Source organism: Hippocampus comes, unplaced genomic scaffold (genome assembly GCF_001891065.2).
Source record: "Hippocampus comes isolate QL1 unplaced genomic scaffold, H_comes_QL1_v1.1 scaffold680, whole genome shotgun sequence".
In the NCBI taxonomy this organism is placed as follows: Eukaryota; Metazoa; Chordata; class Actinopteri; order Syngnathiformes; family Syngnathidae; genus Hippocampus; species Hippocampus comes.
In genome coordinates this window covers 10051-37558 of record NW_017805018.1, presented here as the reverse complement: position 1 = coordinate 37558, position 27508 = coordinate 10051, and the positions used below count along the sequence as shown (strand labels likewise).

The following is a 27508-nucleotide window of genomic DNA, read 5'->3' as shown; positions in this document are numbered from 1 at the left end:
CCCCAAGGAACATGAGGAGCCTGTTCTAAAACGAGCTCCCCAATGAAGTGATCATTTGAAAATGTTAATATTTGCAAAGATGTGTAGGAATGAAGTGGTGCATATTGATACTTAAAAGTGTTTTTTCCCTTCTCAGAATACTGCAAGTAAAAAGAGGGAATGTATTTCGTGTGCAGAGCCATAACTGCAGGGACTGTATCAATTAGATTTTGTTTGGTCGTACTTCTTCAAGGAGTTCATCGTTATTACTCAAGTACTTGTACTTTTACTTCAGCACAGTCTACGTACTTTCACTATCTGCGCTGTGGTTTATTGCAGGGGAAAGTTCCATGCGTGCTCTTGACCAGCAGGTCGCGTTTGGATTTCCTGCCCGTCTATTGCGGTGGACGGCTGCTCGACTCTGGTCGTTCACGCTACGGGTGTAAATTCCACACGTCGTGTTTAAGATGCGCGTGTCTAGTCAACCTGGATCACCGAACCGGTTCAAATAGAATGCCAACAACAAGTGACGCAGTACACTCCGAGCTGACAGTTCGAGGAGAGACGGCGACGCCTCCGCACGGGGATGCACACGTAGCGCGGAGTTCGACTGCACGGTGAGTTCGAATCGATTGGAATATGTATTTATATTTGTTTCGGAGAGCTTTATGCTACGTTTGTCTCGTTGTGTGTGGATTTCGCCCGTTTTTTCCGTGTTGTGGCTGTTGGGCTGGAGCGCCGAGTAGTTACTCACGCTGAACCTCGTTTATGAACTCCGTGTTTAAATGTTCAACTTGTCCATGATGCTCCCGCATCTGCTGTAGCTGGTCAAAACACTCCTTTCACTGACCGTGAAGTTATTTCCAGTCGTTCGGCATTCTGGTTATTGAGCATCTTCGTTGTTGTTGTTGTTTTTTTTGTTGTTGTTGTTGTTATTGTCCAGCGAGAGACGCTACATTTGTCCATACTTTACTTTAAATGGTGAATATTTTGTCGTTTGGAGCAATCTCATAAATGCGAGCAAACATCGACAGTCGACAGATTAATTTTTTTTAAGTCGATTTTAAACCACTTCAAAGCATGTGCATCACATATTGAGTGTGGTTTGGATTTTTATTTATTTATTTTTATTTTGGGGCAAACACACGTGCCGTCCTTTCCTCAGAACAGGATATTTTGCATGTCTGTTCATAGAAGCTTCGTACGTGTGTGTGATTGAATTCTAAGACGATATTTTTTGAGGCTTAGGTCCGATGCACATTCAGATCTGCAACAGAACTATCACCATGGATACACAAAGCCAGTGGCTGCGCAACTTCCACTTCTTTGCACTTCAAGCCATTTACAGGCTGAAGGATTTGCTGTCTCTCTCAAAGCGTGACAGAGTGGAGGTGTGGGTCTCTATCAAACAAATCTGGTTTTGCCCAGGATTCACTTTCATGTCTCTAATCACTGCAAGGTATTTAAAATTCGCTGGAAAGAGACATTTAGGGTATAAATCATTTGCAGTTGGAACATCTCAATTACGTGTTTGTCCGTGTCGAGTACACACCCACACTTAGTTCGGTCGGGATCCTTGTGGTTATGTAAGTGTTAGTTGCCTGAAAAGGCCACACACCCACCAGTAGTGCGGCCCTCAAACCGGAGCCGACATAGCTCACACGCAATGTTTCAGATTAACGAGCCTGTCAAAGAAAACAATTTGTCATCAACCTGAAAGTCATAAAAGCCAACGGTGACATAATTCGTACAGTTGTGAGAACGTGCATGTTACGATACACAAATGCTGGGAACAGTATGTTGTGAGTCATATTATTGGGTGTCAACAAAAGATGAATAACTTTGTAAAAGCAGAATCTTGTGTTGGAGTGTTCCTAATACTGTGGCAGGTTGGTGTATGCAAAACCACGACGGAAAAATAATAAACACAAAAACCCTACAGTCGATGCCCTTAGCTTTGCCGGTTTGTCTCTTTCAAGTCTGTACTTGGCAAGCTTATTAGCAGTTGATGACAGACTCCGAATAATTTATGGACCCCTGAGGGAAATTGGTGTGTTATAGGGCGGAAAATATCCCAGAAAATGTCCAGAGGTGGACATCTCCACAGCGCCTCTGAATGTTCCTCTGGCTTGCTGGTTGAACGCGATGATGGCGAAGAAGCGTTGAGAGTTCAGGTCGAGCGCGCGTGAAGTGTTTTGATTTCTTCTCATGGCCTGCGGGAGTGTCAGGACCAAAGACGTCCGCATGAAAGGTGTGTTGAGCTTCAAGACGTTCCTCCCCTCTTTGTAACTGTCTCTCTTGTCGGGTCATGCAAGTCTTCTTTTGTAAGCCAGACATTATGCGCTGAAGAGCAGCTGTATCAGACATGTGACCTTGGGCACTTGGCTTTTGTAGGAGCAATTTATGATGTGCCACTCATTTGATGCCTTCGCACAAAGTGATCAGTTCAACGGCAAATGGATGACGGTCGGTCTTCCTCTCTCACTTCTAAAATCATGACACATAACTGTTGCCCTAACGTGCGGGGTCATGTTTGTGCGAATGCCTCGTCTTTGTCGTGTCGTCATGCTCGTCGAGAGTTGTTACAGTGGTGTGGGATCAGCATATGCGCACTTGAGCAGCAATCTAAGTGGGTGTTTTAAGCTCTGTTATCTGCGTGTAAAAGAAAGGGTGGCGCGTGCGCAGTCAGATTACATAACGGCTGCTTATCAGTCAAACTGATTACATGAGCAAGCTGATCTACGACGGAGATCTGAAAGAATGAAGCGGGTCATTTATTGGAAGACATTGCACTGCACATCGACGCACTTCATTCGATAAACCTGCAAACTGTAATAGGAGGCAAGACAAAAGTTTGACATCCCAACATGACAACATCATAATACTTTGATTGACACTGTCAGGGAGCTAAAATTTCTTTCCCTCGGCAAACAAGGAAAAACAGTTTAAATAACGTGACGTCATTTCGGGTTGAAACCTGTCATCAGCTTCAACAATGAACAGGAACCCGACTCAGTAAAACAAAAGCCAAAGATGGAAGAAATCCAGGACTTGATGTTTGTACTTCTTGGCACCGTAGTGCTTGTTGTTCAAAGAAGACGACAACATTTGCATGAGAAAAGCCTGTGATCCAGATAATGGGCGGCTGTGGATCTGCTGTTGCTCCACACTTGAGCTGATGCATCACCGAGTTGGAATCCTGACTTAAGCGTGACTTCGCATCAGGTCACGTTGTGCTCTTTTTAACTTGAACCCAATGCAAACTTAATTGCATAATTGCAGTATTTGGTTGTTGGTTATTTTTCAAAATTGTTCATCCTAACCACTCAGCATGAGATACATTTCTACTGCACTGCAAACCACAGGTGGCGGCCCGGCGGTCGACCGGTCAGCACGTCGGCCTCACAGTGCAGAGGTGCAGGGTTCGATTCAGGCTGCGGAGTTTACATGTTCTCCCCGTGCCTGCGTGGCTTTTCTCCGGGTATTCCGGTTTCCTTCCACATTCCAATAACGTGCATGGCAGGGTAATGGAACACTGGAATTGTCCCGAGGTGTGAGCGGGAATGGTTGTGTGCCCTGCGATTGGCTGGCAACCAGTTGGGGGTGTACCCGGAGATGGCTGGGATGGGCTCCAGCATGCCCGCGACCCTCGTGAGGAGAAGCGGATTAGAAAATGGATAGATGCAAACCACAGTCCAAAAAAATATGACGTAGCGCATGTAATTTAAACAAATTCCTCTCTGACGTTGTCCCTCAAAATTGGGTCTTATTGTCTTTTCTAATGAATGATTATTTTGATCTGACTTTGCAGACGGTGGGACGGGTATGAAACTCCATGTCTGCAGCCTCCTCAACGCCGTGCCATCGCACATGAGAGAAAGCCCAAAGGTGAAAGACTCATCTGACAGTCAGCATTAAGCTTTAATGCGGTCTGCTCTCCGACTGGTTTCTTGTGGTTGCGCCTCACTGGGCAGGTTGATATCTTGCAAGTCTGAATGAGTTGGTGCTCCACGGTGAACGATTTTGTGTGTCTTTTACTTATTGGGAGTGGCGTGCTCGCAATCTATCTTTTCCCATTGGGTTTTCAAAGTCTAAGCAATCGCCTTGAATGTATTGCAGCACTAACAATTGGAGCAGACGGATCAAGACGAGAGGTGGATGTCGATCGTGGGACCAGACACGCCACCTGTATTGTTTTAACACTCTCCACCAACCTGGACCTGGATAAATCGGAGATCAGCCTCAAGAGGAAGCAAGAATCCTGCGTATATAGGTAAGCGCTGAGCATAGTAAAGCGCGACCTAATTTTACGACAGCATTTCAGATATGTTCATGGTGCACACAAGAGTACTTGAAGCATGCCAAGGATGCCGCACACACACACATACTGCAATATGCTCAGCCAGACACAGACGTCGTGAGAGAAATGTTGACATGAAAACACCCGTACTTGACTTTAACAAACAGCACGAGATTCATCCTGGCAATATAAATGTTTGGATGACCACTAAGGCAGTATTGGGACTCTACAGATGCAGCTAAATAAAGTGGGATATCGTAGAAAAGTTCAATGTAAATGTCAAAATTTCCTATTCAAATTGAAACGCGTTTCAGTAGTTCAATTCCAAAACTGAAATCCATAAATATACTGTATATACTTGATAAGCGCATGGGGAAAATACTTTTTAGTAGGGCGATTCCTGCCTTATTGCTTTTAGATGAAAAATGTTTTCGATTGTTGTCTGATATTTCTATTTATTGAGATGGACAACTTGGGGCTTTCAGTGGCTTTAACCACCCAAATGATTGAAAAAAAATCAATCATTCATTATTTCAATCTGTGTGTAGTGAAGCTGTGTTTGACTTTTTCAGTTTTATATGAATAATTCATTGCCAGAATTCAAATGCTAAACTGAAATTTGGGAGTGTTTTTGCATTGCTACTTTATTGCAACCTTGGCAAAATACCGTCTGATTCATCAATCCCTGAACAATATCAACTATCCAACTAAAATAATAACCCGCACCGCCCTGAATGAAAAAGTCCCTCGATTATCGCCTCATGGACGTGGACATATCTGTCGTCAGATTTTGAATTTCTATTTCTGTTGAAGACGCGACACACCCTTTCACTGAACGCTAACTACGTTCGGTTCACCCAAAACGCAACCTTCCAGGATACACCGCCGGCATCTGGAAGCGTGCGTCAAAGAGAGAGCCTGTGTGGTTCTGTGTGATCTTTGCTAGCATGTCGCAGACGTACATTCCTTCAAAGTGCTGCCACAAATGGATACAGGTGTGACTCGAGTGTGTGAAAACTGTTTAGTGATGGCGGAAAGGAATGCCGGCCGTCGTGTTGCTCGGCATTGCGGCGCTAAATGTTCAACATCTAATCCATCCCAAACTTTCAGCGTTTTCAATCACCCGTCGTACGATTTTGCAAGATTTGCCTCCCGATTACACGGATTGCGCTGGGGATCGGGTTTAATTGCTCATTTCCTGAATGAGACTCCTGTTGAGCGTATTGGAAGCTAATCAAACCTTTGCTTTCTCTTTCAGTTCAAGTGAGCCACAGAGGTGTAAAACGGTGGGCATCGACTCTCAGGTGAGGATCAGTTATCAGGGCCGATGAAATGAGATTTGTAATTTTGCCTGTGAAAGAGACGAGGATAAATACTGCACAATTTAGTCCCATTTTAGTCTTTACAGTGACGCTCAGTACCTCAAATTAGGGCCTTTTAAAAGAACTTCAATAAATTGTAATTACAAAATGTTTTTCATTTCGGAGCATAACCTAACAAATGTAGCGTCATTGTATCATCACCGATTGAATAAGAAAGGGCAGGGTGCGTTACGTACTTCTAAATAACCAGTTTGTCCAGGCCTGAATATTTTAGTTTAGTCCACCTTGGGAACAGACACTGCGCACTTGCACCGCGCTATAGTCGCTAAAAGAAAAACAATTGCGGCTGGTTATTGTCGCCTGTCTGACACATTTGTCACAGAGCTCTTCTGTGTCGAACAGAGGGCGCAGTTTTCTATGTGTTGCATTTCAATTTTATGTGTGTAATTGTGCCGGAGGTCTCGACGAGAAAATTGTACTCTTCTGTGTCGAACAGAGGGCGCAGTTTTCTATGGGTTACATTTCAATTTTATGTGTGTAATTGTGCCTGAGGTCTCGACGAGAAAATCGTGTTAATCCATTGCCTGCCCGTTCAAAGTTTAATTCCATCTGACCTTCACGTTGACCTTTACATCGGTACCTGATGTCAACTACTTGTACAGTATCATCACCAAATGTATCAACAACCATGCATTTTTTAAATAGTGTGGTGTTTCGTAACGGAAACGCAAATAATTTTTTTGAGAGAACAACCTTTGGTTACCAATGAGTAATTCGTGTTTTCACAGGTGAAAAAACCAACTTCGCGACCCGACACTTCCAGAGAAGTAACAAGCGAGTCTCCGTTACCGCAAAAGATAACATTTCTGGCTGAGAAAGACGAAGACATTATCACGGTTGTGTGCAGCGGTCGTAAGTTCAGAAGTAGTCTTCAATGTGGATTGCAACCAAGAACAACTGCCTGTGGATCATCTGAATTGGAGCAAACGATTAAGGGCCGGGCCGATCTTGAGAAACAAACTGATGTGGAGGCGCTGTCTAACCCCAGTGAAGTCATGTTGTCTTCTGCTATGGTGACAGTTCTCGCCCCTACTTGGAGCGGCCGACTGCGGCGCTCCAAAAGGTTCGAGGCAACGGGCAGTTTGGAAACTTTGGCAAGTCTTCCAGATGTGGCGAGCTCAGAGGCAAGTCGTCCGCAAGATGACTCTCAGCGGTCTCAAAGTGGTGCGGCGAGGGCGTTTAACGTAACGCAAACCCAGCCAAGAACTCCGTTTCTGAGTACCAGGCAGAACACAACAGGCTGGTCCACCAAAAGTGTTCCCCAAAACTTGGACTATGAATTGCAGAGTAACGTTGCTCGAACAATCTCGTTGGATGGGAGCTCTAAAGAGAGAGAAATCAAGAAAGCGCAGGCAAGTACTAACTGGGACCTCTATGGGCAAAAGAGGACTCCACAAGACGGTCATCCGGTGCGGCGCTCATCTTTGAGCTCAAAACCAACAACAAGCAGTCTCCTTCTGTCACTACGAAGAATAAACAGTCAAAGCATGAACTCGAATAACCCGACTCCGTCTGAGGTCAAGCCACTGTCCTTGAAGAGTGGCCAAGATGCTCAACTGTTCTCCACACAAAGCTTCCGCAACACACTTGAGAGGGAAAAGTTTAAGCCGCTCCCCTCGTCTTTGTCCGTTTCTTCCAGGGCATCCGAGACGGAACCAGTTAGTTCCTCCTCATTGAATAATCACAGAGGCACATCGAAAACAAGCTTGTTTTCCTCTTTGACCATAAACAAAGTATCAACTGACACACCCGAACAACCACAACCGATGACTCGGGCACAGCCAAGTCTTTCATGCTCCAGACAAACATTTGTCAGTCGAAGAACGTCGGACAACGATCAGAATTGGATGGGTTCAGACAGAGGTTCGAATCTCTTTTTTGACAGTGATGCATCTTCACCACAACGTATACAACACGACTCCGGTGTGCTCTCAGAAAGCGGCGCACCTTCCAGAAACACACCTGGGTCATCCACTTCCCGGTGGCAACAAAATAGCCAGAAGGGCAGTCCAATTTCAATTCTCTCCGACACACCCAACATCATAAGCAAGCCACCCACACCCTTAATTCCTCTACTGAACAATAACTGTGACACACCAGCTCTAAGTCTGACGAATAACAAAAGTCTTAAGCTCCAACGTCAAAGCTCCAATCGTAGCAGCGATAGAGCTATGGCGGAGCCACTTTGCAATGATAGCACCAATCCTGTGATGAAGCCACAAAAAGGAGGGCCCGCTCGAGTCAAAGAGAAGCACTCTGATGATTCATTTGACAAAGTAAAACTTGCCAAACAACTGCATGAATCCAGTTCAAAAAAAGTAGAACTGCGCAAGTCTCAACGTTTGCCTGACAGGCACTCTACCCTCAGTCAACCAAGAGATTCCATTAGGCATGATGCAAGTAATGGCTCATTTCAAGCTCACGTGACTGCATTTGCGCCCTCTTTGTTCAATCCAAATAGAACTGCGCCTCCTAAGATCGACGACAGAACAAATAACACTCTCCAAAGCAAGCCAATGAAGCAGTGTTTATTTCTTGAGAGCACCGACACGCTCAAGATTCAGGTTGTTCCTCTTAAGAACGTCTGTGGTTTCTCACAGAAAGAAAATGCCGGTCCTCCGCTTCATTCCAAACCAGATTCTTTTCCGACCGGCTCGACATGCCAAACATCAAAAGTCCCCAATACAGCCCCCATCACCACCACGCCTCTTGGCTTTAGAAGGAGCTATGCCACCACTACAAAGCCTTTGCAACCAAAAGATGTCTCCCACCAGGTTCCGATGGTAAATGACTCTTCCAAAACAAACCGTAGCCCTGCATCGATGACTCCTTCCCCAGCCGCAACGACGACTCCCACCCAGATGACTTGTACCAGTATTCCTGCCATAACATCACATCCACAAACAACACCTCCTGCCACCACAATCAGTCCAAACCGAAAAGTGGGAGGAATATTAACGAACCAATCCGAAAAAGACCACAAAAAATCCGCCCAAGGATATGGAAAGAGAGTGAAGCATGTCATGTGGGAGGATTCAGAGAAGTCTGAACCCACGAAGAGTCCCGATCCATCTGTCCTGACGAGTCCACTATCTCGCTCGATGTCTCAGCGACTCAGCAGAGCCCCATCCATCTTCTCTTTTCTAAGATTAAGCAGTCCAAACCCAAAAAACACTCCCCTTTGCACCGCGTCATGCAAGACCTCGAGCTTGCAGGTGGGGGAAGGAGAGAAGTATCGATCTTTGTCTTCTGACTCTGTGGATCAGACCTTGAGAGAGGTAGTAGAATCGCAACAAAAGCCCAGCGATGCAATGAGTTTTGTCCAAGAGAGAAGAGCCGCAGCTCCATGCAGACTGCGGAGGTCACGGTCATTGCAGGCCGATGAATTCCTGTATTATTCAACTGCTCCCTCGCCCGACTTTGCAAATGGATACAAGATACGCTACAGCCCGCCACCCTACTCCTCTCTCATCTCCAGCCGTAGTGAAACTAAGAAGGCAACTCCGAGGACATCACTTTTCCAAAATGTTAACTCCACCTCAAATTATATCTCAAATCATCCCTTACTTTCTCATCCAGTTGCAGATGCAATCTCACCGAACTCAAAAACATCACTCGTAAATTCTCCCAAACCTCTCCTGTCTTCTCCTCTGCAGACCAAAATGTTATCAGGTGAACATGTCTTGCATGGTGTTTCGCAAAAAGGTGAAATAAACAATAACAGCTACAAGCGTATATGTCGTAATCAGAAAAATGGTGGCATATTACTTATCGAGAGCAGAGTTGATGAAATCCCACAAACTTTGCAGAGTTCAAAAATGGACAAAACCGCTTCGCCTCCAGAGAACACAAAGCCTGAATCATTGCCATTTTTTACAAAGATGCTCTCTTCTGTGGCGGCAAAGCCAAGTGAAGAGACACACAGAACTCCGAGTCATTTAAATCAAAGCTCAAGTGGCAGCAGCTCAACAGAGAGTCGGTCTGTGGGTGACGAAGTCAGCAGCAAAAGAATGAAGGAGAGCGTGATGGGTAAATTCAAACTTTTCTCAGTGGAGAGCAACAACGAGCAAAGCCCAAAGAGGCGTCGTTTTGTTATGAAGAAAAGTGTCAGCATGCCAAACTCTGAAAACGAGAAGGCCAACAAAACTTCGAATAAAATGGACCAGGTTCTTAACAAACTAAGGCAAACATTCGGCACCAAACGCCCCGATGACGAACTATTGCCGTGGAAATGGAGGCAAGCGTCTGAAACGGCGTCTGTCGGCGGGCTGAGCGATACCGGCAATACCAGCGATGCCACGGTTGAGAGCAACAGAACCGCTGAGCGTGAAGAACAAGCGGCCGAGCCGAAGGGCCATGGAAGGGCAAAACAAGGTGAAGAATTGGCACAGACCAGTTCCTCCCTCATACCAACCTTATCCATGACAGGCAACGAGTCCTTCATTTGGCCAGACCAGCCCAAACCCAAAGACCAAGACAAACAAAGTTTTTGTCCAATAACACCATCTGACCAGAATGATGCTAAGACTAGACCAACAAACCAGTTTCTTCTCAGTGTGGATCCTGGTTCCAGTAGAAGCCCGAAGCTCAGCGGCGGTCACTCTACTAAGTTAAGGAAATCGACATCCAGTTCCAAGAGTCCATTCTCCCCCTTCTCCTCTCTTTCCCCCCACTCGCCATTTTCCTCAACCGATGTGGCAGATGACAGTGTCTTCTACAGCCCAAAGATGCAGCGCCGAAGGGAGACTTCATTGCCATGTGAGCCGGGGGAGGGAATCAGTCTGGGGAGTTCACGGAGAAGCCGGGCCTCCACGGGTCCGCCAAGTACAGGTCCGGTACAGGGCGAGGCATCATGCTATGCTGATTTAAAGTACGGCATTGAGCCAGGGAGGTCCGTTTCTGTGAGCTCTGTACTCTCCAGTCGGCCTTCGGGGCCCGGGCGAATCTCCACTGGCCCCAGATTCATGAGCGTGGACGACCTCTCGGAATCCGTCCCAATTCATGGAAGAGGTGATGAGGATTTCAAGGAGTGGTTAGAGAGGAATTGCAATCACAGATCAATTAGTCGGATGCGGTCCTACTTCCCCGGTGACGCCGAACAAATGAGATCAAGATCTCTTCCTCGATCGCTGACTCGCCGTCTGGCCCAGCGGAGCTCAAGTGTTTCTGTTTGTCCACCTGCAGACACCACGGCGTCAATGTCGCCCCATCGCTGGAGCCCCAACATGAACACTTGTCACTTTGACTGGGACAGAGTGAGCCCCCCAACTCCTCCTCCAACACCCCCTTTGTCACCACAGACCAGACGTATGTCGAAACCCTCCAGCCTTTCCTCGCCTAATTTTCCCAGCCCCAATGCAGAACCATTGGAAAGCCAGTCCCCCAGGGGGCATTTGCCCTCTCGGGGTTACGTCTCCAGCCTAAGCACATTTGAAGAGTCCTCGGACAGCAGCTCAGACACCACGACAGATGATGAATATTATTTAGAAAAAAGTGACGATGAAGAAAAGGAGACTGAATTGTGAAAGCAGTCACAATTCAATTGCTACTTTCTCTTCGATGTTCATGATCCAGAACTTGATATTGCAAAAAAAAAAAAAAATAATAATAATAATAATAATAATAATAATAAGACGGGCGAGATAGCAACAGGAAGTGCAAAAGAAAGATCCGAATGTGGCCTGACAGTCGAGGCAAGTGACTTGAAGTGGCTCATCTTCATTGTCTGCCTGAATACAAGTAAGTGTGTTGTCATGTCATTGAGTGGGCAAGCGTGCTACAGGCCTCTATTTACAGTGAAACCTGTATTTGCGATGGGTACGTTCCAGACCCAGCCCCCCTTGGTGATATTACAACAGAAAGTTTGTTGTTGTTCTTCTTCTACTACATCTATTACTACTGCATCTTATTGGTGCCCGGCATGTTGTGGCACAATCTGGTACTTACACAGATGGCTCGCAACTCTAAATTTAGACTTGCCAGTCCACTGTACATAAACAAGTAAACAAAAACGGTCACTTCAAAATCAGAAATTTAGCAGGGGCACAATCAGTGAAGCTAAACGTTGTGGGGGTACACCGTAAAGTGATGTATGTATGTGCGGACAATTATGCTTTGCAAATTTCTGCTAAATAATGGATGCTTAGCACTCGTTTTGGACAGTTGCATGGCTTCAGTGCGGGATTTACAGCTGTGGACTTGTTTGATGTTTGATATAAAGAATTCATTTTATTCCACTGAGATTCGTGGTTGTCCGTCCGATTCTTGAGAACGGAATATAGTTTGAGCTATTCATATTTTGTGTGTTTATAGCAGTACTCCAGATCTAAACAATGGTATCTCTCCTTGTTGAACTATTTTTATTATTATTATTATTATATATATTTTTTTAAGTCACATCGTGAATGGTGGTAGAGCCACTACACTGTATTATGCTTTTATGCACTTGTTGCTTGAATGCATCAGGGTCATCTAGACCCATACTGTTTCTTCTGCTGCTAAGCAATAACTCCACTAGTGAAGGAGGATTATCGTAATTTAAAAGAAAATAATAAAAAAAATCGTGTTCTTGAATTTGATGTTAATGTTTTAAATTATGTTTATTTTTTTAACCACATTTTTTTAGTTGGTAAAGGAATCATACTGCCATTGTAATTTTAGCATTTGTTGTCAAAGTGCTTTATATGGTGCCCGATATTGTTTGTCCAGACTAAATATTTGCACATTGACAATTCAACATCCAAATATATGCATTTTATAAATAAATGCATTGTTTCCAACAAGCTCTTTCTTGGAATCGAATACGTCATTTTGTCAAATACTGTCTTCAGTGTGTCATCATTACAGTGCAACAGTCATTCCATCGGGGGGTCTGTTTTGCAGTAAAAACACAGCCTGCTATGGTGATAGCTGGGCAAACAGGTGTTTTATATATATATATATATATATATATATATATATATATATATATATATTCCATCATAAAATCATCTCTGGTCTCGAAATGTATGTTCGCTGTTGATGCATTGTGCACCATTGACTTTCTGTCTCATGGTTTTTGGACCAAATAGTTGTTGCCCTAGAGACAACAGACCTGACATCATGCAGGCGTGGCCGCTTCATTGGGCACGGCGTTTATTTGGAAGAACCTTTTTACATGATGTCATCGTTTGGAAAGTACAGCATTGGTCACAAAGCGGGACTTTAACTTTGGCTTCGCGCAGAGTGGTTAATGCCTGCAACTGGTTCTTGAAGTGCTGGAAATTGAATGTGCGCAGTTTAGTACCGGACCAAAATGGTCATATTTAGTAAGTCAAATTCAAATTCTATAATTTTCTATTTTCCATGACCAAAACAAGTAGGCCACTCTGGGGGCGAAAAAGATCTTCTCTGCAAAAGCAACACATGCAAATGTCAACAGTATTGGCTTTCACACAACAAAAAACTTTCACGGGGAGGTGCCGCAATTAACATTCGGTACATTTGATCTTCCCTGGCAGTCAGGCATGAGAAAGATTGATTTTGCCTGAAAATATTCTGTTTGTCCTTTCTTTGGAAAAGCCAGTAATTTTCTGGTTGCTCTAATTTTACATTTCACGAGCAAAAATTGATTTGTCAAGCTCTGAAAACCGTTTTGGGCATTTATTCAATATCCTTGGTAGCCAGTTTAAGGTCCATGCACTAGGGGGATTCCCCCAGCTGCAGCACCTTCTCAAGGTTTCTCATTTTTCCCCCAATGTTTTTTTTTTTTTGTTTGTTTTTCCTCTTGGGCGTTAAGGTCACTGGATGTTGTGAATTCATGTGAAGCCCTTTGAGACTGTTTGTGATTAAGGGCTCTAGAAATAAATGTGACTTGACTTCACCTCACCAATAAGGCAATTCATAGCACTACTGTAATCTCGGTATCCTACGAGGAACCTTTTTTCCACCCTGTTAACGTTCACCGCCTTCCACACCTTTGTGTTAGAAATGTCACTCTCGCCTTGCAGCCATTGTTTCATGAACAGGGTGGAACATTCCGGCCCTTGTTGTGATTTATCCTTCTCCCGTGTCTTACACTCATCACACGTTTTGTTTTTCTTGTTTAAGAAAATGATTTGTCTTAATCTTCGTGTGCCTTTCTTGACACGTTGGTGTGAATCCTGTGCCTAAACATGTTGGTAAATGGCATGGGATTATAGGCGAGTTGTGTCTCTGTTGCCAAGTTGTTTTTGCTGCATGTGTTTCCTTTGTGAGTTCAGCACCTGCTTGGTTGGTGGACGAGCACACTCCCAGCAGTTGAATAAGCACGACATGACTGGAATAATGTGCACTCCTTGATTCCAATTCCTTCACATGCAGGGTTATGTTAACAACGTGCACATTAAGTACAACCTCTAACTGCTTTTAATGCTTTTGATGCGTTTCATCTTTCCTTGGGTAGTGATTGGTTGTCCGCTTCAGACGAGCTCACGTTTCACAGTGCAAGAGAGGGAGAGGGAGAGAGAGAGATTCCTGAACAGATTCGAGCAGGCGTGTCAAACTCATTTTTGTCTGGGGTTGCATTGTAGTTATGGTTTCCTTCGGAGGTCCATTATGAGTACGAAACCAAATCAAATGTAGCATCGCCTCATATTACGTACACACAACAAAACTGGAGAATGACAATTTTGAATTCAGGCAGTAGGAAAACCCTTTCAAATATTACATTTACTTTACAGAGGGAGTGGGAACAAAAATGCTTGAAATATCTCCAAATTTTTACAAGACAACTTGCAATTTCGGTATTTTTGCAAAAAAACATGAAGTCGATTCGCAAATTTTGCTTTCGCGAGCCACGTAAAATTATATGGCGGGCCAGACCTGGCCCACGGGCCTTGAGTTTGACACCAGTGGATTAATGGGTTAATGCGAGCGCTCACACTGTGATAAGGCTTCTGCATTTTGCCTGATTTTAAATTACGCCCGATAAAAAGCCTAACGCAAATGGACAGTCAGTTTATAGTTAAAAAAAAAATTGGGTGGGTTCAAAGGTGGCAATAATTGGGACCATTACAAAATAATGAATGTAAATAGCGTATGTGTAGCTTAGACACAGCTCGAATGCAGGTTGAGTAAGTTCTTGCCCATTCCGACAACAAACCACATGCAAACAAATGCCAATTCCTGTGTAACTTACATAAGTGATCTGTTTGGTCAAAGTCCAACAAGAGACGCACAATGTTGACATAACCAGTTTTATTGGACGTGAAATCAGGTTACAGAGTTAACTGGGTCAGCATTGAACAATCAGTGTTTGTAGACACAGTATTATCAGAGTCAAGGTAATTCAACGGAGGGAGTATTAAAATGTGAAGAAACAGCCAAAAAAAAAAAAATCTTGAATCAGGTAGGCCCAGCTCCTTCTGTGCACAATTGAGGCACGTGAGCCCAACAGCATACACATTGACTGCAGTCACTACATTCAATATGAGCAAGAAAACAGTCAAGAGGAGGAATAACACGGAGCCCGCAGGGCCCTTCTTTAGCTACTGCGGAGCTTTGTCATAGGGCCTTTTCGACTGCATCGAGACATTCACCTTCTTTTAGTCACGGTGTGAACTTCTACTCCACTTTTATTCGTACACGTCCATGCTGAGACTTTGCGTCTAAAGAGGTACCGTAAGCTTCTGAGGAACAAAAGCGTTAAAAAAAAAAACGAAAAAAAGGCTTTCAAAGTGCTTCCACGCATGCAGATAGGAATGTTGCGACATATTTTGACTCCATGCCTCAACCATAACTTATAACGTATCAACAGAAAACGTACTGCTCACACTATTTTGGGTAATAACATTTTACGTAAATTCCAAATACTCCGGCTCCGGGCCAGATTGACACTTTTAATTTGATTCCTAATACTGACTGCGCGGTGTGTAGCTAGGCAACTGTCCTTGAACTTTTGAAGGCGTTGTATCAAAGTGCTCGATGCTCCACCTTCTCCTCTGCATAGCGAACGGAAGTGCACATTTTCCAGACACACTTGAAAAGAAAAAAAACCCTACATTTCAAGAAAAGTATTTACAACAAACAAACACCTTACAGTGTAACAGGATACATCTGAGAACTGTGTTCTACGTCAGAAGGTGGAGGTGTCGGAGAACAAGTGTTGGACGACAACAACAGAACATGACCCATGCCGGGGGGCTGCAGGGTTGCGCTTGCTGGGGTGCAGCCTCGCGAGGGCTGTGTGTGTGAGACGGATGATAAGACCGAGTTCCTCGTGCGTTTCAATGGAGGTAAATGGCTGGAGGAAGCCGAACCACGAAGAGGCTCATATTAGGAAGATTTCAATGTGCGGATCATCACCGTGAGTTCAAAATCTTGACAGCCCTTTTCTCGCTCTACTCTCCTTCCTCCATCTACATAAATGGATGTTCCAGTGGAATTGCACACAGCCCCTCCTAGTCCTCCAGGCTTGTTTAAGTCTCCGGGTTGGGCGTGGCCAGCAGTGGCACGTTGTCCCGCCTCCTCCTGCCAAGCGGTGGACGCCTGTACTGCTCCCCGTCGGCCAGAGTCTGCGGCAGCGGCTTCCTCTTGCTCTCAGGCAGCAGCAGAATAGACAACACGGCCAGCAGGGCCAGAGAGGAATAGACCACGTGGTGCAGGAAGTAGCCGTAGTGGTTCCTCAGGTCCATGAGTGGCGAGCTGAGACGCCCCACGCAGCCCAAGGCCAGCACGGCACCCACGCCCGTCCCTCTGTGGACACACGCCCTCAGCGTTTAATTGAAAGGCTTGCTTCCCAACGCCACAAAATGTATAAACATTGAGCTCAAACATATTAGCGGTTCAACATTTACAAATTCAACTGTGACGTGTTTTTTTTTTTTTTTTATCCCTGACTCACAAACTGCATTTGCTGTTTGTGCTCAGGTCAAAGCGATACAAGTTTTACTTTGGCGCCATCTTATGGCATCTTGCTGCCAAAAAGCTATGTTGGAGGGTGTTGTGTGTGTTCCTTTCGACAAAAGTAGTGTTTTGAAGCCATCTTGTAGAGTCACTTTCTGCCAAGGAGCTACAGAACTGTTTGTTCAAGTGAGATGAGGAGCTTCAGTTCGACAAAAGCGGTGCTCTGCAGCAATTTTATAGCATCTTGTTGCCTGGGAACTCCTGTACTATAGAATGAAGCAAATTCAGGTGTTTAATTTCGACAAAAGTAGTGCTTTGCCACCATTTTGCGGCATCTAAAGGCACTGTGGAGAATCGGGGAGCATCAATTACTTGCGTATTTACACTATGTTTGTGGCAGCGCTCAGTCCCTGGGCCCCCCAAGTAGAGCAGAGACTAAAGTCACGATGATCTCGTCTCAATTTACTTGCAAATTTGGAAACACAAAGCTATTTTCTTGTATTCGGAGCAACATGTGGCTACAATGGCTAACGATACCTCCTGCTACCTAGTGGAAGAGGAAAAAAATGATTTGTCCCTCCCTCCATGTCACTGGCCCAACGATATGAACAAAAAATACATCATCTGCAGTCAATGAATAATCATCAAGTGCCTTCCTACCTGATGACAGTGGGCATGATCTCTGCAGTGAAGAGAACGCAAAGGGAGGCAGTAGCCTGCGAGGAGAAGAGGCCCATGACGGAGAAAACGGTGATGGCATTCTCACTGAGATCTGAAGGAGGAAAGGCAACATGTCATTTACGCTTCACTATCAGGCCTTTGAATGACATTCATCCATTTTGTGTAGCGCTTGTCCAAATCGGGTTTTTGTCGTCCTTCTACATGATGCTTGAACAGTCAAGCCGCAGTACATTGATCAATTGACAGAGAACTGTCAGTGCTAACGTAACAGTAATGGTGTGGTATCACCAAATCTCTTCCTGGAAAGAAAAAAAAAAGGCATATGCCAGGAAGAAGGAACACAAAGTGCTCGGCGTCTTCCTCTGAACGTGCCTTCATTGTTGACGCGATTGCGATGATATCATACGAGTAACGTCAGCGGCATTCTCGTCGCGCTGACATTTCCCACAGTGTGAACACAGGTTCAATCAGGTTTGAACCTTCCAAATGTGAGTGCGGCGACCTGACCTGAACTTGTACCGTGTGATCATTTGGCTTTATTCATGCGCTATAACTTTTTTTCGCCACGTGAGGGAGATCCTGCATGATAGTAGCACTGGCGGAAAACTAAAAGGAAGCTGCAATCACTTTTTCAAGTTTTTAAACAACTCTCTTCTCTGTGGCTTGTCACGTCACATTGAGAAGAGAATTTTATTGGAACTTTAAGGGGACTTAAAACCCATTACAGTGATGAACCCCATGCAGAGGAGAGAGACTAAGCCCTTCTGTGAACATTGGAATGTCAATAGGACCGTATTTCCACGACCATTGGCTGAATTTTCTCCAAAACGGACGGGGCGGCCAAAAATTGCGGGCCACTAATCTATGAACCGAGTTCCAAAATCCGCAAAGATGGGAATTTGCGAAGGCCTACCTGCCCTTCAGATGGGCTTTGCTGAACTCAAAGAAAATGATGTCGCTTACACTTCATGAGTCCCAAGAGGATCAAGGAGGCCAGGCCCGTCATCGTCATGGAGAGCAGAAGGATGCCGCGGCGACCGCACCTGTCGACGGTTGCCCACAGCAACACCCAGGCGCCGCCGCCCGCGCACACAGACAGAAGATAGGTCCAATAGAAGCTGGGAGCCGTGCCTCGCACATCACCTCGGAAAGAGCTGTAGCAGTGGCTGATGCCGTGAGAGATGAATCTAAAGGCAGCATGGAGACAAACGCGCGCATGGAGATGGTGATGATTTAGCAAGCGAAACCGGGATGAATATGCCCTTGTGGGTGACTCACGAGGTGAAGCCGAGCACACAAATGTTCTTCCAGATGTTCCTACTGTGGAAGAGCTCAGGGAAAGACAGGCGGGGACGCGAGGAGGGCGCCGGTTCCGAATCGAGCTCTGGGGCAGACGAACAGAAAAGAGCAGGGATCCTCGTGAATATGGCAACAGCGAATCGATAACAAAAGTGCTATTCCACAAATCAGCGTGACACGCACCTGTGAAGCTCTCATCATCCCTCACATCTCTGTTTGAATTTCTCCTCTCGCTGAAGGAGTTCATGTCTCCATGTCTTTCAGAAAGCAGGAGCCAGCGAGGAGATTCTGGAAAAACTCCAGGAATGCTGCAGGCAAAGTGACACGGAAATACAGCTGACCTTTACCCAGCATCATACGATTAGAGCATTTGTGATTTGGGCCTTTTGAGTGTTGAAAACAACCACCACCTCCAATAAACGCACACACACACACACACACACACACACACACACACACACACACACACACACACACACACACACACGGATTCAAACCCACGACTTTTTTGCCTGTGTCAGCCAATTTCAGAAGAACGTGAATGCTGGATGATCATTTGTAGGATTCACCACGGGAGGTTCTCAAGCTCCTTCCTTGCTGCTTGCAGCGTTAATCGTCATTGATTGAATAATTGATCTCACGTCTGTTGTGCATACTCTGTACATGCCAAAATACAAATGAGGTCTAAATGTGAAGAATGTGAACTCTCTCATACCCATAGCTAAGGAAGAGGGTGAGCGGAGCGGCACCGGCTCCCAGCAAGCCTCTCCAGGACTGACAGCCAAGGGCCACCGCCAGCAGCAGCAGTTCCCCGGAAACAGTCATCAGCCCCGCCAGTACGGTCGCGATCAGCCTCAATGAAGGCTCACACAACTCCAGGCCTGAGAGAGCAACCAAACACAATCACCTCAACGTGAAAATGTCGAATCGTATCACGTATTTGCTTGTGAAAAACTTACGAGAGATGTAGAGTGTGAGGTAGACGCCGGCGCTCGCAGCCGCCAGACAGAAGCGCATGACGATGAAGATGGAAGGGTACGGGGAGACGCACACCAAAACGCCAAACACCACTGACAGAGTGAGTGACGTCAGTAAAGCCTTGGAGCGGCCGATTCTGTGAAGCAAACCAACAGGCGGTGGTTGGGTGGTGGCTGTTGTTTTTTTTGTGCCTGTGTGTGTGTGTGTTTGTGCACCTGTCAGCAGCAAAACCGAGGCCAAGGCAACCAGTCAGAGCCCCCAGGATGAAGCAGACCTCCTCCACAGGTACGAGCCAATAGCGATCACACACCAGATCCCACTGCACAGAGACAGGGGGAATTAAATGTCTTCCTGTGTGCTATTCAGCTTTCAAGTTTTGGCAAAGACTAACAACTCGGTTGAATTGAATCTAAGGGAGACTAACTGTTTTCAAAGCCGCATTGGTGTCCGTGGTAGGTTCTGACAACGGGTTGGACAAATCTTTTTCTCTTTTGCAGAAATGTGACCGAAAAAGCGTAGCAAAACGTCATCTCTGAGGCGGGAGGTCGTAAAAACACGACTTTTAATCACATTTAGGCAAGCCGCGGATTGTCATTAACAGCTGAGCTGCTCGTGTTGCAGTCTGCCGAACGCTGAAAGCCAAAATGATTTTCAGTGATCTAGAGAGAGCAACAAACAGCGGGAAAATACGGGTGCAGATTAAAAGCCTTTGCCTAATTGGAGCCTGAGTGCAGAAACATAAAAGCGTGTCAAATAATCTCAGCCGTCCTGTTGCTCATTCACAGACTCGCAGCGAGGCACGTTAGGCCACGGTGGGGACACTGGGAAATGCTCAGCAACGAGGTAATAAACTCCCCAGACCAGTTTTGTGACCGACGCTCAGGCAGAGGACGAATGCCTGAGTCCTGCTGAGCAATGCAATGCGTTGCGGCACCTCAGGAATCGCTGGAGCACTTCTGCGTAAGTGAAATCCATTTGGAAACATATTCCTGCTACAGCAACCGCTTAGTTTGCGCTTTCTCAGCTGGCAGTGCGGGCACGCAACCAACCAAGCCAGTGTCGAACCAGTGCGCACGCGTCCCGCTTGAGCGGGCGCATATGTGAAAACACACGCACAAAGGCCAGGGAGAGAAAGCAGCTCGAATGTGGAGCTGCAGCAGGCCAAACAAAATTAAAAGGCGCTGAACTTTAATGAGCGGAAGCCAAAAGGCCGGCGGCAAAATCCCAAAATACTTTGAAGAGAACGCCTGACCATTATTGCGTACAGTCTAGCATTCACCAGTTTGCATAATTGTTTTGTATCACTATTACTGCAGTATTGCACAATTATATTCTGCTTGTATTTGTGCACAGCACACATGCTGTTTTTACCATCCTGTACTTGCATGTAGTTGCATGTCCAGTACTGTATATGCATGCTTAATGAGAAACGGCAAGCTAGGCACAGACCTTTTGAATGATCTAAGTGAATACCTTGACCTTTTCTTTTGACACCAATGCCTTTTTAAAGAGCCAAAGTTGGATGGCCTCCAGATGTCCCTGACTGGTCACATTCAGGAGGGACGGATGAATGGAGGGGACAACTCTGACATTAAGCACTGTGTGGGCCACAGCTGTCATAGACACTGATGAAGGAAGGTCCAGACAAAACGTCTGGCTCGAGGATTTCATTTTCGGTCTGCCTGACCAGTGAAGCAAAAAAAAAAAAAAAAACGAAAGAGGAGAAGGAGGCCGAGTGTGTAAGAGAAACCTCCGACAGCAGGATTAACCTGTGATAGTGATCAAATATTTAAAACGCTTGTGCATGTCGGCGTCACGCACCAATCAAATCTCTGACCGTTTCACCTTGAAAGGCGACATCATGGAAAAATACAGCATTGATGGATGATGTCAAACTCTCAGAGGCCTTTTTATCCATCTCGACATGACTGCACATTATGGGCAGCTGCTATTTAATCGGGCAATACAGGTTTGTCTCGTCAGCAAGAAAAATAAAAACATACAATTCCCTTGAGAAGCATGTGGCGCTTCAATCAGCGTGCTCGGGAGTTCTCCCGTTCGGAGCTTTACCTCAGTTACGATGTTGTTCCTCAGCCCTTCGGTGATGTTGTAGTCCCAGCCGGCCTGGCAATCCACCACCTCCGATTGGCTCCCGTTGGCGTACTGCTTACACTGGGAAAGATCTCCGCTGTCACCCGGCCTCAGGCCCTTCTCCCAGGGCAGGGAGACGTTCAGCACCTCGGGCGACGGTGCCGGCCCCGGCAGGTGGCAGTGGTGCGGCGAGGACAGGGTGATGAGGGGGTCGGAGGAAAGCAGGAAGGCCAGGAAGAGATTTGGCAGGATGGACAAAACGATCAGGACCCTTTGCTTCTTCCGCCCCAGGGCCAGGACCATCACCTCCCCCGTGGGAGGCAGCGAGGGTGGTACTGGGAGGGAGGAGGAGGACGGGGCGGGGGAGGATGGCACGGGAGACGTGGGGAGAGACGGAGGAGGAGCGGGACATGGGGAAGGGGACACAAGAGTGGGGGACTCGGGCGATGTCATGATGGAGGGATCGGCTGTGGGGGTGCTTGAGGCGGAGATGGAACAAGGACCTATGAGAGCAAGAATTATACACGTTTCAATTTACTAGTTTAATATACCTGTGTGATTACGTCAGATTAACATCATCACAAGCTCCCTCCAAGTCACACTTAACTTGTGTGTGATTTTTCATGTAACAATGAGAACTTTTGAACGCCACAGCCTGGCGGTTTTTAGGCTTGCCCGAGACAAAGCATTGGCCGCGAATCCCTCTTGCAGCTGGGAACATCAAAAAATTCTCTCGAAAAAGGCCATATATCGTGTTTCTCCAAATCTGTTCCATGCTGCTGCTGTACCTGGTTTTTTTTTTTCCCCACCTTATAGGACCCCAAAAACGAAATCAACATCTCAACAACGATTGACTTCGCTCTATTTTTAGGTGTTTTTTACATCATGTAATCATGGATGTTTAAAAAAAAAGTCTATTATAACAAAGGAGTAAACTACAGATATTTGTTTCTCTCTCAAATGTAGGGAGCACAAGGAAAAAATATTCAGTTAAATAAATCCAGACACCTGAAGAATCTACTTAAGTACATCAACTTTAAGCCCCTATCCCACCCTCAGTGGGACAGACAGAGGCTTAAGTAATTGTACTTCGTTACTTGCCACCATTGCATGATAGCCTCCCTTGTTGATACACAAGCTTCTCGTTTGGGTGCAGCCAGTGTTTCCCTGCACAGGAAACCTTGCACACAGGAATCCCAGGGGGTTATATAAGAGGTTGTTGTTTTTTTTTTTTTCACGAGGGGTGGAAAACGTGAAGGGAATGTAAGCCAAAGGGGCAGGAAGTGCCCAGCTGTGAGACGCACACCTGCCCCAAACGCAACGCAACACAGCGGTCGTAGACAACAAGCACGGTGACTGCGTGATTGGAAAACACGCGATGACTTACCCTCTTTTGAGAATGGTGTTATTTCTGTGTGGCGTTGTCACTTCCAAACGTCCCGAACATTGCGGAGTGCGCGCGGCGCCTGCTCAGAGTACTTCCACGGCTGTCAACGCACATTCGCTTGTGTGCAGGTCTTCTTTGTGCGGTAGTCCCGTATAAAACGACATCACTCTCGGATAACAACGAAAGTAAGGGGAAAACACAAATATAGACGCTGATCCACAAAAGGACGCGGTAGTTGTGTTGTAGCTAACACTGGCAGCTGCTGTAATGGTGATGAAGCTCGTCGGGCGACACGCAGTCCGAGCGTGACGCTCCTCCTCTATTCCCTCGTTGTATTTTTATTTTTAAACGGTATAATTTTCCGATCGGGTTCGGTCTTCCGATGCGAAATAAGAAGACGGTCAGTAGCGAGGAATTGCCAAAGGCAACATTTGAGGCAAATGCATGTCGTCATCCAACCGGTCGTGGACAAAGAGCTTGTGGAGAACTGCATTGAGGGGAGGCTCGTGTGAGCCTCCGCCGGCGGTTCGCATTTCGGCAAACTTCGGCTGCAATCGGCAAAATGACGATGACGTCTGCTGTCTCGGCGCGACCAGACGTCGTCGTCTGTCGGATGCAGAGCAATCATTTCGTAAAGAATGACAGACAGACAGATACACATTGTCCTGAATTGATTTGTTTTTTGGCAAATAAACATTGTCACTGTCAGCAATGTGCACATTGTTCTTCAGTTTTAGCACCAGTTACATTAAGAAACTTTTTAACAAGAGGGAAAAGACTTTTTGAAGCAGCCAACCGATATTTACAAATTAGCATGTCATTTTATTTAGCATTTTATTTTAATGTGATTGACAGGACAAGAATCTGGTGGAGCAAATTCTTCCACAAACGGCAAATTCAAAGGCCATCATTGGAAAACTACTGTACGAACACAAGTTTGCCACATTGTGGCGCCACACAGTCAGTGACTTCTTCCAAGGGCCCTCTTCACTCTCCCGCAGAAGAGCTGAACTGTTTTTTGCAAGAATCCAATGACTTCTCTTTTCTGCATTAGATTTTATTTGCGCACATTTTCGCTACCGTTCTAAAGACTAAAGGTGCTGCATTTCCTTTTTTTTCCCCCTTACCATTCATCTGCATCCGAGGGGCAATATAGCAGTTACACTGAGGTAGAGCAATTTGCTTTGACATTTGTTTTGTTTTCTCACAGAAGCCTGGAGAGTTTGTGTTAACAGTGACTGGTTTTTGGAACTGCTCATTATTCCCTCCGCATAGACTCAGACTGCATTTGCATCTGAAGCACAGCAGCCATTCTTCATGATGCTGCCACCACCATGCTTCACTTGTGGGTGTTTGCACAACACATACCTTTTGGAATAAAGAACAAAAAAGTTATTTAAACCATTTATCTTGGTCTCATTTTTTTCATTTAAAAATGGGCTTATGAACAAGGGTGTGTAGACTTTTGACATTCATTGTCAATCCACATCTTAATGCAAAGAGAAGCTCGATAGTCAGTGATACAAAGTAATGAAGAAATACTTTGTTCATACTTTAGTAGCTTTTCAGGCATCTGTACTTAACTATTTATTTTTCCCAAGATATCTGTTCTTTCTAACCCTTTGTATATATAATACAGCTTTTATTTTTTTCAACCTTCGTGGTTGGCGCTATGATGCAATAAAGAAGTAAATCGAGAGAGATAAAATTAACCACAGTTTAGATCTTCATTGATTCATTGATGTATCGTGGTTTTAAGAGGTGAGAAACAAAACAGGCGAATATCTTTCATGTATATGATTCAAAGGATTCAAGAAAGGTTTTCCATTTGCCACCGATAGCAGTTTGTTGGCCCCCACTGTGATTTGATTCCAAAAATTGCGCCAGTGAACTTCGAAAATAACAACTGGACTATCAGAGATATGCTTAGCGGTGTTGTGGTGGTGGTTCATATATGCTGCTGCGTGTTGGGTAATTTGGTGAGGATTAGATGAAATTCAGTCTTTCCTCACTCTGTGGAGATGTCGCAGTCTACAGGACCACAGATTGCCCCACACGACACTGCGGGACATTTCAACAGACGCGCTCAGGTCAAACAAGAAGTCAGTCTTTGGTGCTCAATATGTGATCGCCACTGCGTAGTCTCACGTTTCACCACAGCAACGTGATCGATTGATTGATAGATCACAGAATCACAGAAGTGACAGTCTTAACAGAGTTGTGTGTTTTGCCGCAGTGAGCCATTTGAAGTCTAAAATATTGACCCATTTCGTTTATTCTTTCAAGATACATGTCCTGAGACAGGGGCACAAATACAAAGGACAGTGGACATGGCATTTAAAAAGGATTCAAAAGTGAGACGCTTAGCATAGGCGTTCCTTCAGTTTGCATTTTAAGATTGAGTCTTAAAATCTGACATTTACCCCAGACAGACGGACTGACGGATAGCCATGCATTAAGGATGGACCGAAAGTTAATTTGCCTTATCTTTTATCATCTTGATCTCTACTATCCGAAATGAACGTTGTCGTTTCAACCTTTCAACACCCCCCCCCCGCCCGCCCCCCTCCCTGATCTCTTTGCCCACGTCAGACTTTGAGGTTTAGAAAATGAGTCCAGAAATAACAATGGTCTTGGACAGATATATTTCTATAAAACGAGGGTGTCAGCGGCTTCCCCTAGCCCCCTCCTCTCTATCTCCTATCTCTGTGTCCCTTCACGACCATCACAGCCACAGGAAGGCCCTGGCAGCCCGAAACGCTGATACTATCTCTACGCTCCCTCATCTCCATTCTCCGCTGTGTCGAAATCTTACCCATCTCACAAAGGGAAACCGCTAGTGAACAACGGTCCGTGACATGACGTCCGTTTCTGTGGCTAGACGACTTATGGTAAATGATGTGGCAGGTGGATGCCATGTTCCCTGATGTAACATATAACACACGCTTAATGTACGCAATGACGGAGAATACATTCGCTTGCATCAGAACTTTATCCATGAGAAAGAAAAAATGTGGCCTTTCACTGCATGCTGGCTGATGTCAAATCTGCAAAAGCAATGTGCAAAAGCTAAACGTTTACAGCCAAATGCAAGGTTTCGGTCGACAGATAGACGCTGCTTTCAAACGTTCTTCTAAAATATTTTTGTTGTTGTTATCAGTGAGCATTTTGGAGTGCCAAAATATCGGTCTTTTTCCTTTTACTCGTTTTATATTGTATTCCAATTATCAAGTATGTTGCAGTTCAAACAATGTCAAATCTGCAACCATTTGCACGTACGTTTCTTTGATTTCTGTTGTAAATTTGACTCCTCAAAGCAGAAATTCACTCCAGCCTGCAATGTAACCACTGAGCTGAGGTCGCAGCAGCTCCAGCAAGCAGTGACTTTATCTACAATGCAGTATTTACAGGATCATAGATGCATGCATAAATATCTACTAAATGATAAATATACAGCGCATATGCTGCTTGAGTCAGCTGCATGCTCGTATAACAAATTAATTGCACTCTAAGTCTTTTAATCCTGAAGAAACAGGTCTTTTTTTCTGTTTCAGATTCTCATTAAATAGCCAAATCTGTTAAAATAAAAAGTGGTCCTTGACAAAAACAATTCTTTTGGTAACCATCTTTATTAGCGGTGTTACAAACATCACCACAGTTTCGGCATGATAATAAGAACTGTTTGGTTAAAATATCTCCCTGACAAACGTCAATTAAAATCGAGCGTCATCATCTTTGCTATCTTTGCAAAGGCAGAATTTTTAATCTGATACAGCTGCAGGTGTACCGAATGAAATATTTTTACAGACATCATCCACATTATAAAGAAGCAGATGCCATGGGGAAAGAAAACATCCATAATGAAGCTAAAATAACCAAATACGCAGCAATTTTACTAACTCCACATTTGCTTGTAAAGGATGAATATTGTATCTCTCGGGGCAATATCAGCCTCAAATGCATTTTACAAGTTCAGGAGAGTAATGCCAAAACAACAAATGACAACAACGCACAATGTCCTGGACAGGAATCAAACCGAACAAGCCAGAAGATGAGGTACAAATGCACAATTTAATATCCTCACTGGAAGATATGACAATGCTGAGCTTGATGTAACAGTTTGCAGTGGTGGAACTACACTGCGGCATACAAAGAAATGACTGGAATATTTTGCACTTCTCTCATAGCTGAACATGGTTGCCAAAATGTTAGAAACAGCTGATGATGCGATGCAGTGCCGTGTGCACTTCCCCCACAGTCATAAGCAGATTGCGCTGCCAGTCAAACTCAGCATTGGTATCTTTGTCAATGCGCGACTGCAATACCGTTTTTGTAGTGGTTCTCCTCGGTTTGTGCAGGTTTAAAACGCTTACCAGAATGATTAGACCACCGCTCGGCGTAAGGCTTATTGGCCACCATTGCCCTAAATTAACAGCATTGGTAATGAGCAAAGTTGTTTTTCGTGGGGTTTTTTTGTAATGGCGAATTCGACTGTATGTACAGTAGAAGCTCTTTGGGCTGAAAAATATCACATTGTCAAATAATGCG

The 27508-nt window shown here is 45.2% G+C and overlaps 2 protein-coding genes across 4 annotated transcripts; one reads left to right on the top strand and one right to left on the bottom strand.

Annotated features, from left to right (window-relative positions):
- The first annotated feature begins 315 nt into the window (after positions 1 to 315).
- LOC109511983 (mucin-17) lies at positions 316 to 12444 on the top strand. Of its 3 annotated transcripts, XM_019863415.1 has the most exons (6): positions 316 to 596; positions 3791 to 3867; positions 4099 to 4252; positions 5538 to 5583; positions 6390 to 8363; positions 9319 to 12443. In XM_019863415.1, exons 1-6 carry the CDS (start codon positions 493 to 495, stop codon positions 9373 to 9375), a joined length of 2412 nt encoding a protein of 803 aa, XP_019718974.1. In that variant the 5' UTR covers positions 316 to 492; the 3' UTR covers positions 9376 to 12443. The 3 variants fall into 3 exon arrangements, with proteins under 3 accessions (XP_019718974.1, XP_019718972.1, XP_019718973.1); XM_019863413.1 differs by having other exon boundaries at positions 331 to 596; positions 6390 to 12444; XM_019863414.1 differs by lacking the exon at positions 316 to 596 and adding an exon at positions 2340 to 2445 and having other exon boundaries at positions 6390 to 12444.
- Positions 12445 to 14862: 2418 nt separating this feature from the next.
- Positions 14863 to 23553, bottom strand: slc22a17 (solute carrier family 22 member 17). Its single transcript, XM_019863417.1, has 10 exons — positions 22961 to 23553; positions 21553 to 22076; positions 19698 to 19801; positions 19464 to 19618; positions 19220 to 19385; positions 18688 to 18812; positions 18484 to 18589; positions 18169 to 18392; positions 17185 to 17296; positions 14863 to 16374 (listed from the first exon to the last, which is right to left on the bottom strand). Exons 2-10 carry the CDS (start codon positions 22024 to 22026, stop codon positions 16098 to 16100), a joined length of 1743 nt encoding a protein of 580 aa, XP_019718976.1. The 5' UTR covers positions 22027 to 22076; positions 22961 to 23553; the 3' UTR covers positions 14863 to 16097.
- Between the last annotated feature and the right edge of the window lie 3955 nt (positions 23554 to 27508).